Below are 17,157 nucleotides of genomic sequence, written 5' to 3' on the forward strand. Positions count from 1 at the left end.
GAGGGTATTGCTGTTTAGTGTTTAGAGAAAAGGAGAGAAGTATCACCAGAGCTTTTTTTTTGGTCCTACATGAAAGAAGAATAACCAGAGTCTTTTCTTGGTCCTACATGAAAGAAGTATAACCAGATCCGTTCTATGCTTCTATATGAAAGAAATACAACCAGAGCCTTTCATTGGTCTTATATGAGAGAAGTATCACCAGAGCATTTTGTTGGTCCTACAGTACATAAAAGAAATATAACTAGAGTCTTTCCTTGGTGCTGCATGAAAGAAATATTCCCAGAGCCTTTTCTTGATCCTACAAGTCTAACCAGAGCATTTCCATGGTCAAAATAATTTCTTTGAGGAGTATTGTTAGACAGAGTGGATATCTATTTACAGAATGAATGATATCTGTGACCTGTTTCAATTGTTTATTTGTTTCATTTGTACAATGCTTTAGTCATCATATACCATAATGATTTTTTATTTCTACCCTCAGGGAAGAAAAGGCATTAACGGTCAAGCTACACAGTCTGTATGTAATATTTAAAATTATTTATTGTTTTACATAATCTTTAGTAATCTGTATTGTGTGTGTGTGTGTGTGTGTATATATGTATATATATATATATATATATATATATATATATATATATATGTCAATGTGCCGGCACTCCTCTTGCTATTTCTACAATACTGGCACTTGGTGCCTCTTCCACTTTATCTCTCCTTGCAAGGAGAGGAAAAATAAATATTTGAATAGGTGGCACTCCCGGCAACTTAATAACTCAAAGTTAGAGCTTGTTGAATATGATAATCAACATTTCAGAACTCTTTAATAGTTTTTTTTCATCAGGATACAAAAACATAACATTAGACTATCTTACCTTAAATACATATCTTACCCAGTGAACAGAACACTGTGGCACTTCCGGGACCGCAGCAACGTGATGTCATGTGCATAGTGTTCTCCCCATCACCTTGGCAATCTAAAAGTTAGGCTACGGAAGCCTACTAAGGTCAAGAAAAAACTCAAAAGCATGAAAAATCAAACATATGGTGTCTTTAAACAGTAACATTTGCAAACCGCAGAACATCATTGTAACAAATAGACAAATCTGCTACATAGTATAAAAAAGCACCCAAAACACTGGGTACTATTAATTAGAGTGCATCAAAACAAGATATACTTCATATGGACAAATGTTATACTGTCAATTGAGTCTGCAAGAAATAATCAATACTGAAATTAAAACCACCTCAGAAAAAAATTATCATTACCCAAATGAAGATATGCAAAAAAATTATAAGAAATCAAAGGAAACACTAAAAGTTCATCTGTTTATTGAGTCCCTTGGGGACATGGTATCAGGTTTATAAATCCAGTTGGTTTCAAGCTGCAACAGTTTCTTTGAACGATCCCCAGCTCATATGAGATAAAAGAGATTTTTGAACAACACAACATCATTACACATCCATGTCCTCAAGGGATTCAATGAACCAATGAACTTTCAGTGTTTCCTTTGATTTCTTATAATTGTTTTTGCATATCTTCATTTGGGTAATGATTAATAATTTTTTTCTGAGGTGGTTTTAATTTCAGTATTGATTATTTCTTGCAGACTCAATTGACAGTACGTATAACATTTGTCCATATGAAGTATATCTTTTTTTGATACACACTCACAACTCAGAACAAATCTGAACAAAACCACATAATTGTAAATACAATTGGTCTTATAAGTCACTGAACCAATCTTTTGAAAGAAGGAATAGGGAACGTGTACATCAGTCACTCATTTTTCAGCATTAAAAGCCCTTTCTCTTACTCTCTAGATGTGAAGTCATCAATTATATCATTATATGATGGATTGTGTCCAATTTCTTGATTCATGCTGGTTGTTGAACAGTTATGTGCCATGACTTGATTGCAAAAATGTAATGATCCGTTTTAATTGGCAAAAAGTCTGCAGATTACTTTGTTATTTTGAGGCTTGAAGCTATGCAAAGTTTGGCTATTTTTATTGAATTTAGAATTTTTTTTTTCCAGATATATGATTATGTACTCAGAAAGTTATGCATGCTAAGTTCTTTTCCATTTTCCAAGTTCATGTCCTGAAGTCAAGTTCTTTTGTATTTTGAGAAAGTGCTTCAGAAACCTTTCCTTAGACATTTCACCACTTGTAAAGATTACTCCAAATGGTATTTCCTTATATCTTCTATCTTGTAGCTTCAAATATATCATTGGTTTGGGTACAAGATCCCGGTCGTCGGGATGCTGGCGGTCACAATATCAACAGCGGCATCCCGGCAGTCAGAATCCCGACCCAACTAAGTACCCTAACCCCTAAATCTCCCCCTGACTCTAACCCTCCCCCCTACAGCCTAACCCAAACCCTCCCCACTGCAGCCTAACCCTATTCTTCTATGTATAAAAATGCATAAAAATATAATAACATATTAATGGCTAAAGACTGATAGGGGTGAATTCATTTCTTGCCAATGTCCTCGGAATGCCATCAGGATGGTCGGAGCAGCGGCACCTAGTGGCCCCCTAAATTAGCACATTTCCCATAGGGAAATTAGCAATGTTGGGCTCCCATAATTCTCAGGGATGTGCGCAGCTGAAAATCTTGGCCACATATCACTGAGAATTGAATTACTCCCATAAAATTAATCTAGACAACACTTATTTAAACAGTTTTATTAAGTGACATCAGAGATTAAGTAACAATTGACATCATGACAGCAATCAGATGATGATCTCAAGATATCGAGAGTTTTCCTGACACCACTTAAGGACAATATTGATATTGATTAATAAGTTAGAAATGAATAGGCAATATTGCAGTCTTGTAGTGTGAGGTGAAGACGTGAAATATTAACAAATCATTGTAGAAATCCTAAAACAGAAAGCTGCTGGCAACCATGGACTATGGCTGCTCTTCATCATTTATCCAAACCTGAACTACTTTCTTCTGCTTATGGTTCTAGAGAAGACTTTGGCTTTCGCTCTGCATGGGCACTCATCTGGATCACTCACAGCTCAGTGTAGCTGTGTGTCTGACATCTAAGTAATAATTGTTATTACCGTGCATTGTATAAGCTGAGATCAGTTGTCTCATTATCTGATAGAAATCCAATGAACTGCTACTAAAGCTGGGCATACATGTGCAGATAAAATGCCTGTCAGACCGACAGACATTTTATCTGGCAGCATGCCATCCGCAGATGTCCGCAGCATACACTGTGAGATATCTCACAGTCTATCAGCCCAACATCTGCGCTCCGCCCCCCGGGGGAGGAGACATTTCCCTGTTCCTTCCATGGGAAGGAACACAGGAAATGTCTGTCTGTTGGCAGCGGCTGGGCATACACAGCCTGATGCGGCCGGCAGTTTACCTGTTAAATATCACATCGGACGGGCATGCTGGACAATCCAGCGTGCCCGACCAAGCAATATTTAAGCCTCGGTCGCCCGTACACAAGCTACAATTACCGGGGCAATCAGCGGATATCGGGCGGATCGCCCCGATAATTGTAGCGTGTATGGCGAGCTTTAATGTCTGACTGATTAAATCTAATAATGAAAACATTTGTTCTTGATGACTGACATCTGGGTTTTAATCCAAAAGAAAACTATTGAGAATTTCTCCCTATGGACCCAACCTTCTGAATAACTTATTTACTGACTTCTTCAATCAGCTGATTCCTAAGTGTAGACCTACATTTCTTTATTTGACCTGTATGTTATTTCATTACGGGATCCAACTGAGTAAGGAATGCTATTACTATCAGGAATTTTCCATTGTTGGACATGTACAAGTTTTATGTAGCAGAGGATTTCTTTCTGCAAGCGATGGAACAACAGCAATAAATTACTTCCCAGTATCTCACCAATCTCACATCTCAGCTTGGTTAGTTACTTAGCTTTGTCTGCTCAATTGTTCTTCCCTTTCTTTAAAATAACTCTAGCTTCTAAGAGCTCTGCGTATGTATAACGGTTGGTTCGAATTTCATGAACCTTGAAAAAACAGCACTCATAACAAGGGCAGTGCTAAATGCATTTTAAACACACTTGCCTACTCTCTGAGGTTATCCGGGCGAACATTCCAGGAGAATAAGCCACTGACCTGGATCCAGATTCAGTTTGTTGTGTAATGGGTGTAGCCTTTATGGGACAATTAACATCATGAGCACCCATCGGGCAGATCATAATGATGCCAATCGCATCACCATGGCACTGCATCCAAATGCGCAGTTCCACAAACTGCATTGTTGTCCTAGCAGAGAGCAGGGTCAGGTTGAGACAAATCACGTTACAACCCCGCCCCACACACACTTTTACCTCCCCTCTGTCACTAATATTGTTGAAATATGTGCTCCCAGAATAATGCGCTCCCAGATCCAACAAGCAGTGAGGTTATCCACCGGGTGAGCTGATCCCCCTAAATTGATTCTTACATCATGTCTCTCCCTGTATCACAGACGCAAAAAACACAGTGCTAATAGATATAATGTGTATATTGAAGAGTGAGCTCTTTAAATAGTATAACACAATGTACTAGAAGGACTAATGAGCTGAATATAAACAATTTATTGTTAAGAATAAAATATATATTAAAGCATAAATATATAAAAACAGGAACATAAGGACTATTAAAGATCCAATTATCCGAACCTGAGTAGAATCAACCGATATTAAACATAAGTCCAACACTCTGTTACAAGTGGTTTCGCATATTGGGCTCGCTTAGGGGTCTATTCATGTAAAACATGAACTGGCTACTGAAAAACATTACTATATATCACATCACGTCCATGCAATATACAGTGGGTAAAATAAGTATTGAAAACATCAACATTTTTCTCAGTAAATATATTTGTAATGGAGCTATTGTAATGATATTTTCACCGAATGCAATCCACACATGCAAAGTAATCAAACCATAGATGTCCATAAATTAAGTTATTTGTAATAATGTGTAATGTCACAGGGAAAAAGTATTGAACACGCTTACTGACATTTAATACTTCATACAAAAGCCTTTGTTGGTAATGACCACTTCAAGATGTCTCCAGTATGGAGAAACTAGTCGCATGCATTGCTCAGGTGTGATTTTTGGCCCATTCTTCCACACTTGCAGTATTCAAATCTTGACGGTTCCGTGGGCCTCTTCTATGAACTCTGATCTTTAGTTCTTTCCATACATTTTCAATTGGATTCAAGTCAGGTGATTGGCTGGGCCATTCTAACAGCTTTATTTTCATTCTCTGAAACCATTTGATAGTGTCCTTGGCTGTGTGTTTGGGATCATTGTCTTGCTGATTTCTTTGCATGTGTGGATTGCATGGGTTGTTGTTGGCATTTAGTGAAAATGTCATTACAATAGCCCCATTACAAATATATTTACTGAGACAAATTTTGATGTGTTCAATACTTATTTTACCTGCTGTATAGTAATGATTTGTAGCCATTCATGCACACTTACCTGTCTGGCATCTTCCTCCAGTAAATGGCCCCTCCGCGAGCCCCAATGTCACGACCCAAGTTTCGCGGCGTGGAGGTTTGTGGTCCTTACCGGTGAGGGCGCTGTGGCGCAGTCCTTCTGGCAGGGGAGCTGGCGTGTGGAGATTGGCATTGCCTGTATGCAAAGGTCTGCCAGCATTGGGCTGTACTGACAGGGGTAAGACTAGTGGTGTCTCCATGTCACGGCTGTCTGGGCGCCACCATGTAGTCTTTGGCCATGTGACACAGCAGGCCAATCATCTGTGGGTCACCTGCTCTCTCTGGCCTATCACATTCTGTTGCTGAGTACTTAAGGGTGTTTGTAGTTGCCAGTGCAACGTGTTTCACAGCGTTAGCTGTGAGAGAGAGCTCCTGCGCTCCAGAACCTGAGACCAGTGCTCTGGTGCTTGCCCTAGCTCCTTGTCTGCCTTCGGCTCCCTGCAGCCTGCACCGCTCTGCCTTGCACTCTGCTGGAGATCTTCCACCAGACCCACTTCTGCCTGAACCGGTCTCCACAGTTAACCCATTCCTGTACACTGTACAGCCATCATCACAGCATTACCGGATTCTCCTTTCAGCCATCATCACAGCATTACCTGATTCTCCCTTCAGCCATCATCACAGCATTACAGGATTTTCCTTTCAGCCATCTTCACAGCATTTCCAGATATCCCTCTCAGCCATTACTCTGCATACCCGGATATCCATTTCACCTTTATCTGGATTCACCTTATTCATCTCTGTCACCATGCTGGACATTTGTTTATTCCCACTCACTACAGTTTCCCTCTGCTACATTTATTAGTTTGTTATTACTGGACTTTAGTTTATCTTATTGTTCATGTCTACCAACATTCACATTAAACTACCTACTTTTCAGTTTAAACCTGTTCAGGTGTTTACTCCTGTTACCACCCCGGGTCCACAAACAAACACAGCCTCTAACACCCAAGATGTAGTGGGAAAACAGACATATGTGGAGTACGATATGTCTTCTTCCCACTGCACATGCGCCGGCATCTTACAGCAGAAGGTCACATCAGACCTACTGCAAAGAACGCTGGTCTACAGGGGGTGGAGCCAGCATCGGGTGTCTGGCAGAGAGCAGGGGAGTATTCAACTAAGCTTTCCATTCTTCTGTGAATCGCACTCACCATACAAAAGTATGGTGATGCAATGCATACAGGAAGTGGGTGTGGAACTGGAGATGGAATAACGTTCTCCTTGGTAACACAGTCAATGAATTGATGAAAGCTAAACACAGCTTTTCACTGATCTATGAATAGACCCCTTAATTGCACCAGATATTAACTTCAGCAATGACAAGCAGGATACAAGTCTATAGCAGGTGGGAGTCCAGATTAGCAAAGAGTTCCCTTTGCACTGAAGTGGTGTCTCCTTCAATCTTTTCAATATGACTATGTGGAGAGCTGAAAAGGTGGTAGACAGTGAGCGGTGGAGTATTGTGCAGGAATGCTTAGTAACACAGAGCAGCACACAGCTAATGCATTTCTCCATGGCTCCACCCATGGCTTTGTCAGAGGTACCATGTTCCCTCTGAATTACTTCTGCACCAGCCTCTCTACCTGTATGACAGGATGTGGCTAAGGTTTCCATAAACTCCAGAACAGATGGGCATGGCAGCCAGTGTAGCAAAAGTCTGACAAACTGACAGTGATCTTTAATGAGTGGATGTTGTGTGAACTGTAAAACAGTTACTCTCGTTCCATGAAACTTTTACCCTAATAGGAGCTCAATGGCCATGCTGTGTGACTGTCAGACCTTCTGGCTGCTTATTATAATGCAGCTACTTCCTGATTGGATTCCAGGAAGGCTCTTATGAATTGCTCAGTAAGTCATCTTTAATCAGCACACAGCAAGCCACTGGCTATCAAGGGTTCACAGAACCATCTGGAAGAAAAAATCAGCTGCTTCCTTTGTTTCTATGGTAGCACTACTCATGTTACTAAGCACTCACTGGCAAGGTCCCCAAACCTTTACACATGTCACATTCTCTGTTTTTATTTAATAAATAAAAATCAAGCTGTTTAATTCATCAAATAAATAGTAATTGTGTACTAATACATGTGGAAACATGTCACATTTAAATTTATATTCTCCAGAGGTCTTTTTTAATGTATAACATGCTGTTTTTTGCAAATTAAATTATATTTTTGCCACATCCTACCTATCTTCTATCACATATTTGGCTTTACTACCTATAACTTCAACTTTACTGGATATTCAGGCCAAAGAAGATGATCATAAAAGAGTTTTGGGGGCAATTCTCTTAGAAGTGATGGTAGTGAGCTGCAGACGTTAGGGCCATTTCCCCAGCAACTCACAGCCGCCCACAAACATCACAGACTTTCTTCTACAGTCCATAGAGGATGCACAGGAAAATCTGCTACTATAATTCTCTGTAATTCTACAATGATTCTCACAAGAATTGAATCACTAGGGATTGCAAATATTTCACATGAAAGCACTGTTGGGGGTAAATTTACTAAAGTGAGAGTTTTTAGAAGTGAGTTTTAAATATGCTTTACATTCTATTGTGAACACAATGAGGTCTCACAACAATGACATACTGACAAATAAGGGTGATTCAATTACATGTGAGAAGCTTTGCAACTTGGGCCCTGCGCACATAACAGCAGTTAAGGTAAGGAATTTAATGCACCATGGACTCTGAGCATAAATGATAGAGCCACATGCCCCAAAGCCAATCTGGTGGCACCTTGCATGTAATTGAATCAATTTCTCGTCACAAAAGAGGTCGCGCACCATTACCCAAACACAAGCATAACCCTGGTAATTTATATAAATTCATGTTATGAATATAACAATGTTCATCAAATTAGTATTTTTTTTATGTGTTTGCTTTACAGCCATGTGAACTTATTGACTTGGTCCGAAAGACATGTCGTAAGTATAAATATTTTGCTCTTATTATGTTGTAATCTTAATGCATTTCTGCTCTCAAAGTGGAACCAGTATGAATGACCGCCGTACTACAGCCTGGCGGTTCAAATCCTGATGCCGGCAGTCTGATGGTTCAAAATCCTGACAGCGCAGGTAAGTATACTATCCCTACCCCTCTCCACTCCCTAACCCTAATCCTCTTTTTGGGGTGCCTAATCCTAACTTCCCCCAGGGGTGCCTAAACCAAACCCCGCCTCTCTGCACCCTATACCTAGCCCTCCTGGGGGGGTGCCTAACCCTAACCTCCCCCCTAGTGCCTAAACCTAACCCCCCTTCCCCTAGCCTAACCCTAACCTTCCCTGGGGGGTACCTAACCCTAAGTCCCCCCGGGGTACCCTAAACCTAACCCCCGTCATCCCCGGCTAAGAATATACTTACCCCCGGCTGAGGACGATCGGTCTGGCATCCTCTCAGCATTCTGGCATCAAGATTAACATAGGCATCAGTATTTCGATGCCTATGTTAAGTTCCTTGCTGGGATTCCTGTGTCGGCAATAAAATGGCTTATCTGATTGAAAAGGTAAGTTTATAAAAGGTGGAATCCAGGACCCACCAACGCGTTTCATATAGGTATTAGACTTCTTGAAGGGATAATACCTAGACGAAACGCGTTGGTGGCTCCTGGATTCCACCTTTTATGAACTTACCTTTTTGATCAGATAAGGCATTTTTTTTTTACTATTTTTAGTGATGTCCTTATGAATTTCTTATTTATTTTTTATATATATTTGTGATACGCACATGTTTTAAACCCTCCATAGAGAGGGTTTTTTACTTCTTTCTTTTATTTTTTGCCATTAAATGAAACTTGTATTTTATATATATATATATATATATATATATATATATATACACACACACACACGACAGGCTCAATCCACGGCACTCGACCATCTGGCGTGCCCTTGGTATATGACCACACCATCTACATAAAAAATATCATACAAACTCGGCACTCACATGCTTTTCAAACTGCAACTCCTTTGAACATAGGGAATGTTGGTTCCAAAATATTGCAATAATTTGTTAAGCTGGCCACCGCTTCACGGTCATTCCCATCTAGCCAGTCCCTACACTGATTCTCAGATAAATGAACTTGATCTGCCATCTTGGCCTCAAGCTTGCATACATTTTAAACAGAAAACTGGGTCCTGCCTTAAAGAGACAGGACCACACCCAGGGCTATCAGTTAATAAGCACCTGGAAAAAGAAAAAAGTTTGTCTTACATTTGAAAAACAGGGTGCCCTAGCAAGTGTGACCACAAAATTTAAATAAACAACAGGCTCAATCCACGGCACTCGACCATCTGGGGTGCCCTTGGTATGTGACCACACCATCTACATAAAAAATATCATACAAACTCGGCACTCACATGCTTTTCAAACTGCAACTCCTTTGAACATAGGGAATGTTGGTTCCAAAATATTGCAATAATTTGTTAAGCTGGCCACCGCTTCACGGTCATTCCCATCTAGCCAGTCCCTACACTGATTCTCAGATAAATGAACTTGATCTGCCATCTTGGCCTCAAGCTTGCATACATTTTAAACAGAAAACTGGGTCCTGCCTTAAAGAGACAGGACCACACCCAGGGCTATCAGTTAATAAGCACCTGGAAAAAGAAAAAAGTTTGTCTTACATTTGAAAAACAGGGTGCCCTAGCAAGTGTGACCACAAAATTTAAATAAACGACAGGCTCAATCCACGGCACTCGACCATCTGGGGTGCCCTTGGTATGTGACCACACCATCTACATAAAAAATATCATTCAAACTCGGCACTCACATGCTTTTCAAACTGCAACTCCTTTGAACATAGGGAATGTTGGTATATATATATTACGTATGTCTGATATAATATTTGTTCACCTTGCACTAAGCTTATTTATTTACACATATTTTATATATATTGTTTTTTATTTGAAATTCTTTGCACATATATTGTAATCTATTTATTAGCATTTTTTCATTGCACTAATACACTTTGCACTTTGAAAGTATTACTATTATTGTTTGAATATCTAGATATACATAGCAGGATAGGCACCGCATTTCAGTTCCAATAATTCTATTTGTTCATACGTAACATATTGCCATTGTTACATAATTGCTGTTTGGCTGCCACCCATACAAGTGGGGATTACTGCTTTTAAACATCTATTTAGGTTTTATTTTTATATTTGGTATACGTATACACCTGTGTAGACCTTAAGGGTTTGAAGGGTTATAAATTGAGTTGGTGCTGTAATATTCTATATTTCTTTTCTATATATATATAACTGAAAGGGCACTTTATTGCACCTATCTAATATATGGTATAGCCCCCATTGTCTTCAGTTCAGCCTGAATTTTTCATGACATGAATTCAACAAGGTGCTGATGGTGTGTGCTTTGTGACATGGAAGGTGTTATACTGCTGCAAATAGTAATTAAAACCACTATCTGCTCATCTTTCAAAGAGATTAACATGGTCAGAAACAATAATCAGTTAGACTGTGACATTTAAACAATGCTAAATTAGTGCTAAGGGCCCAAATGCATCAAGAAAACATTCATTACACCATCAGCCTGAACCGTTGACAAAAGATACAATGGGTCCATGCATTTATATAGTTTGCCTTAAGATCTGACCCTACCACCAGAATCCAGGCTGGCTCAAAGGCCGTTCCAGTGGATGGATCTCATAGGGGGCGCAGTGCCTGTTCTGGGCCTTCCACTGGATGGATTTGCATGAAAACTTCACAGAGGGTTGGCAATTGGGCTGGGATGCCTAATGGAGTGGTTGGGGTCCCAGTCAGACCTTTTGCCAGAGTGGGCTGCGCAGAACTTTGACCCTAGGAACCTGTTCTGGGCCTTCCACTGGATGGATTTGTACGACACCAAATAATAAAACTTAATATCTTGAGGATTTAAACCTGGGCAAATCCGGATACTTCAGCTAGTTTTATATATATAGAGATACACCATTGTGTAATCAGAAAATGTAATGCATCGAAGTAAAAACAAAGCAATAACTATGGTAAACTCTTAACAAGTATTAAGTATATATTAACTATATATACAAAATGTATAATTTAGTCATGCCAAGGTTAAAGTATATAAATGTAAAGAGTGGTGGAAGAGTATATTGTCATGTCCCATAGTAATATTTTGGGTAGTAGCCCAGCACAGATGCAGATCGAGAAAAAAATGACGGGGGCACCCTATTCAGTTTTGGGGGGGAGAGGTTGTGGATAGACCAAGTGTATGAGTGGGTGTGGCTTAAGGGTGGATACAGGATGTACATATAGTTTCTGTGCCACCATGTATGGGCCCTTGGCGGCCTGTTTTATCACACAACATGCGGGGGGCACAGGGGGGCTGTGTACAAGTCCCCCCCCTCGACTTACTTCTATCACTGCTCACGTGCTCTGTCATTGTCACAGCTGCAGCCTCCAACCCAGTTGGCTCTGCAAATCTTCTTAGGGGAGAGGAGGCACTCAGTGCAGCAACCATCACCCATATACTGGGCTGGCACCCCATTCTCAGATAAGCATTTTGGAAGTGTGGAAGCTGGTGTGGCCACAGAATCAACTATGGGCCTGATTCAGAGCCGGACGCTCTGACCAGAGCGCTCGCTCTGAATCAGGGCCCACCTCCATAAATATGGAGCGTCCTCCTGGACGCTCGTATAGCTGTGGGTCACCACCCACAGCATATACGAGCGTGCAGGATGATGGTCGCGATGGTCTTGACCATCGCGACCATCGCCACTGCGAGCAGAAGCCTGCGGTTGAGTTTTTCAACCGCAGGGCCAGGAGTGATTTTGGCTCTATCAGAGCCAAAATCACTCCCACTGACATCACTAGTGATGTTAGTGGGGCCGGCTTCTGACGGTAGGCGTTCCCTTGGGAACGCCTCCGTCTCGCAGGCACGCCCCCGGCACGCCCACCAAAGGGGGCGTGCTGTCAATCAACATCAACAGCACGCCCCCTTTGATCAGACACTACGAGCGAAGGAAAGTCCTTCGCTCATCGCGTCTCGCGCATGCGCACGACGGAGCTCCCTTCGTCGTGCGCATGCGCAGTGCAGACCATCGACCCACTTGCGAGCGGACAGCCGCTCGCGAGTGGGTCTGAATCAGGCCCTATGTCATATGGAGGGGATGGGGCAGTGAGGGCTTCTGAAGTTCTGCTGCTGGAAGCAAGCAATTGTGGACAGTGATTCTGTAGCTCCCAGTTTATAAAGCCAACTCAGACCAAAAATTACTGGGAGGGTCCCAGCAGACCCTAGGGGGCCCATCTGCTGCCACCACTGGTGGGCTGTGGTGGTAAACAAATCTGCCTGAATTTGGCCAGGAACATACTGCCCTGAGGGCCTAACTCCCCGTGGCCGGCCCTTCCCCCGGGACCAGCCATTAACCTATCTTCTAACCCTAATGTTGACATTTTCACAATGTTGACGATTCATATGTCGACATTTTATCAATGTTGACATTTTTCAGGTGTCAACATTATAACCATGTTGACATCATAACTATTGACTGGAAAGTGGTCAGGCTGCTAGACGACTCTATAGTGTATTTTATATACTATATTTATTTTATTAGTATTATTGTGCATATATGTTGATGCACTCCATTATAACATAAAAGTTTGCATTAGTGTTCACTAAATACTTTTATTTATGGTTTATTCTGCAATATTAATACACATCTATTTGTTTCTTTTTCAGCATGTTGTCAAGGTAAGAAAAATTCCACCTGTATTCATCTCAGAAAAGCAATACAATTGAAATACAATACATTTACAGCAGTGGCGGAACTAGAGAGTGGTGGGCACAGGTGCAAGAATATGCTTTGGGCCCCCCTATGCAGTGTCCCCAGTAGTAGTCCCCCGCTATGCAGTGCCTCCAGTAGTAGTGCCCCCAGTTGTAGTCCCCCCTATGTGCAGTGCCCCCAGTAGTAGTCCCCCCCTATGTGCAGTACCCCAGTAGTAGTCCCTGCTATGTGCAGTGCCCCAAGTAGTAGTCCCCCGTAGTTGCAGTGCCCCCAGTAGTAGTCCACCCTAGTTGCAGTGCCCCCAGTAATAGTCTCCCCTATGTGCAGTGCCCCCCAGTAGTAGTCCCCGCTATGTGCAGTGCCCCCAGTAGTAGTCTGCCTATAGAGCAAACACACACAAAAAAAACACTTACCTGAAATTCAGATGTGTTTTTTTTAGGTCCTGAATCCCCACTCCTGCGCCTGCCACTGTCTGCTCCTCCATCATCCCGACCCGCTCTCGCTCTGCACTATGGGAGAGATGTCTCTCCCATCACCCTCTACGGGAGCCGAGGGGTGGAGCTCATGAGTGAGCTCCAGTCCGGCTCCCTCAGTGGACGCAGCAGCCAATGAGAGTCTGTCTGACTCTCAGTGGCTGCCAAAATAAACACACCGCCGCTGGGTAGTACGAGTGTACTACCAGGGGCCGGCGGCGGTGTTTGTTGTGTAGTGCAGACCGCACTCAATGTGGTCTGCACTACACTGGCGGGGGACACTGGCGGCGGATGCAGCGATGCAGTTGGCTGCAGGGGCTATGGGCCCCTGCACAACAGCAGGCGCCAGTGCAAGCCACCAACTGCACCACCGCTAGTTCTGCCACTGATTTACAGTGAAATAAATGCAGACACCATGAAATGTATCATACACTAACAATTACAGTAGATAAATAATCTGCTATTTTTGTATATGAGGCATATAGTGTATATGAGGCATATAGTGTATATGAGGCATATACAGCCATGGCCAAAAGTATTTAGAATTACACAAATATTGGTTTTCACAAAGTTTACTGTTTCATTGTTTTTAGACCTTTTTGTCAGATGTTACTATGGTATAAGTGTCAAAGGCTTTTATTGACAATTACATTAAGTTTATGCAAAGAATCAATATTTGCAGTGTTTACCCTTCTTTTTCATGACCTCTGCAATTCGCCCTGGCATGCTGTCAATCAACTTCTGGGCCACATAATTATTGATGGGCGCATTGTCGATGTCAGACGCAATGGACTGATTTTTTTAAACTGCGCATGCATCAGAGCCGCATTGCAAACAGTGGGCACACAGAGGTTTTATTCACAAGGTGACAGACAGGTAGACAGTGTTTGGGGGAGGTAACGTGGGTGATTAGAAATACACAGGCATGTCAGGACCGTTTTCTGTGCGTACTCTAATGAGTCAGCTGCAGAAGCCCTGGCATCTTAGGAGAGCAGCTCGGTCTGATACAGCATAGGCCTACTCAGAGGTTCGATGGGCGACCATTGTTTCCACTTTTGTACGTGAATGGCGGATGCCAGATGCCGGGGGTGGGCGTCTCAGTGCACAAGGCACTAGCTACATTTTCACGAGTCCACTACATACGAAATTGCAATATGCTGATCAGATTTAGGGCCAGATTTAGAGTTGGACAGTGTTTCAATTTTTACATACTTTTCTGATGTTTTCAGGAGCCACATTGGGCATGTGCAGATTTGGTTCTGCAACTTTGGTCGCAGTGCCCCATAAGCCGCAGCATGATTTGACATACTGCTGGCATTTGGGGCAGTGGCTGGGAGCATCACAGAAAACTGGGCATGTTGGTGCCAGTAGGGCATCCTTGGACGCAATTTCACTGGACCCGACAGTGTTGTTTAGCAGGTCATCCTGAGTAACCTGAGGGTTACTCAGATGTACCAGCCATGTTTATGCAGTGGTCCGATGCTGAGTCTTCGGACGCAGGAATCGGATCACAGAAGCTTGCAGTCTTTTAACACAGAATGCCTCCAGTGGCTTTTGCATATTTTAGCATAGCCACTGCGTACAAGGCTGCAGTACAGTGGCGTCACAAGGGGGGTGTGGGCCGCACCCGGGTGTCACCTGCCGAAGGGTGACACCAAAGTTCTGACTCCTGCTCAGTGAACCAACACTGCACACAGACTGGTCCCTGGGGAAGTCCGCATCTCTGGGACTAAATAAGGCCACACCCCATGCCATTAAGGCCACACCCATTTTTGCCACCGCACACACTACTACTCTCCCTGCACTGGGTGTCACCACGGGGAGGGACCCCACTGCTGCAGCTGCTGCAGCAGCGGTGCTTTTGTCGTTCACCTCTGAATCAGCCCCTTAGTTAAGATACCACTAAACAAGAGGAAAACAAAAATAATATAAAATATACCTGGTGCCAATCTAATAAAAACCTTAAATTAAGAAAAAACTTTTAAATTAAGAAAAATAAGGATTTATTAATAGATGCTGATTCTGCAGCTCTCTAAATGGGAGATCTACTCAAAAACCTCCTAGCCTTATAGGTAAACAGAAAAAAAATGGAAGAGAGCGCTGAAAACAGCAGTAATTATAAATATATTTATTAGATAATTAGCATAAAATTATATTATGATCAACCTATAGCAATTGCCGGCCAGCAATAACACAATCCAATAAACGGCTATTGGTCTACAAAATTTAAATAATTATTCACACAAAAAAAGGGTATAAAAATAATTTCCCATAAAAGTATATAAATGCGACCTATTGCATTTAAAGGGTATTCCGTGAGATGTTATATATCCTCTAAAAACAAACCACAAAAAAGCTGCAATACTTGTTTGGATAATCAATTATGAAGATACTTTTGTAGCAATAAATGTAGCTTTTGTTTCAGGGAAAAAAAGATACAAAGTTTAACTCCTATTTGGTTTAATGTCAAGCTGTCTTATAATACACACGTTCTCCGTTTGTAAATAATTCAGCAGCTTCACTTGTGTAGCAGCTGAAAGCAATTTAGAGGATCTTATAGCAGTGTATTATTTCTTATATTATATGCTTAAATATGCATTTTAAAATAAACATATGTTAACCAAAAATATTGTGTATCAATCCTCACTATTATGCAGTATGTTAAATATCCAACATGGCCATGTGGTAAAGAAAAAAGAAAAAAAAGAGAAAAAAATATTTTTGTAGTGGAAAAAAATGTTCTTTTACCAGGATGTTGAGCCCGCAACTTAGGTCCAACGGACTTTAACCGCTTTGAATGTCTCCCACTTCATTAGCCCTCTATAGGGATTATAGTGATCTGTCCCCTCTCTGTATGTTGACGGCATGCATTAATCAAAGTCTGTCAGCGTCACCTGCCAGGCAGAAAAAAGCCCACTGTATATCCTTCGGGCTGAGTTCTCGTCTCTGGGGGCCAAGGCAGACGGTAAGCCCGCTGTATGTCTTTCGGGCTGAGTGCTCGTCTCTGGGGGTACAGGTAAGTCGTTTCTTCGAAGTGGATAGCGTGTATCCAAAGATTGTGGATACGTATCGGTCAGAATTCTGACTGAGGAAGCCGCTGAATCTGTAGGCGGAGAAACGCGTTTTATCCCATACATACCGGCAGATGCACATCTTTTGACTGGTTATATATTTCCCACTAAGAGGATTTTGCTACTTCACTAATATCCAGAGACGAGCAATAGCTCGAAGGAGTACGTAGCGGTATTTCTGTCTGGCTACCAGGTGACGCCAGCTGATACGTATCCACAATCTTTGGATACACGCTATCCACTTCGAAGAAACGACTTACCTGTACCCCCGGAGACGAGCACTCAGCCCGAAAGACATACAGCAGGCTTACCGTCTGCCTTAGCCCCCAGAGACAAGAACTCAGCCCGAAGGATATACAGTGGGCTTTTTTCTGCCTG

The 17,157-nt window shown here is 42.0% G+C and overlaps 1 protein-coding gene across 1 annotated transcript in view; it reads left to right on the forward strand.

Moving 5' to 3' along the window:
• Window positions 1–17,157, forward strand: part of LOC148535369 (collagen alpha-6(VI) chain-like) — a 181,062-nt gene that overhangs the window by 130,333 nt on the left and 33,572 nt on the right. The window contains exons 32-35 of the mRNA XM_088462675.1: window positions 482–517; window positions 8,383–8,419; window positions 8,944–8,996; window positions 13,190–13,201. Of these exons, the coding sequence (XP_088318801.1) occupies window positions 482–517; window positions 8,383–8,419; window positions 8,944–8,996; window positions 13,190–13,201 (138 nt within the window). The remainder of the gene's footprint in view (window positions 1–481; window positions 518–8,382; window positions 8,420–8,943; window positions 8,997–13,189; window positions 13,202–17,157) is intronic.

The sequence above is a fragment of the Taudactylus pleione genome, unplaced genomic scaffold (assembly GCF_031769625.1).
Source record: "Taudactylus pleione unplaced genomic scaffold, aTauple2 ptg000053l, whole genome shotgun sequence".
NCBI classification, from domain to species: domain Eukaryota; kingdom Metazoa; phylum Chordata; class Amphibia; order Anura; family Myobatrachidae; genus Taudactylus; species Taudactylus pleione.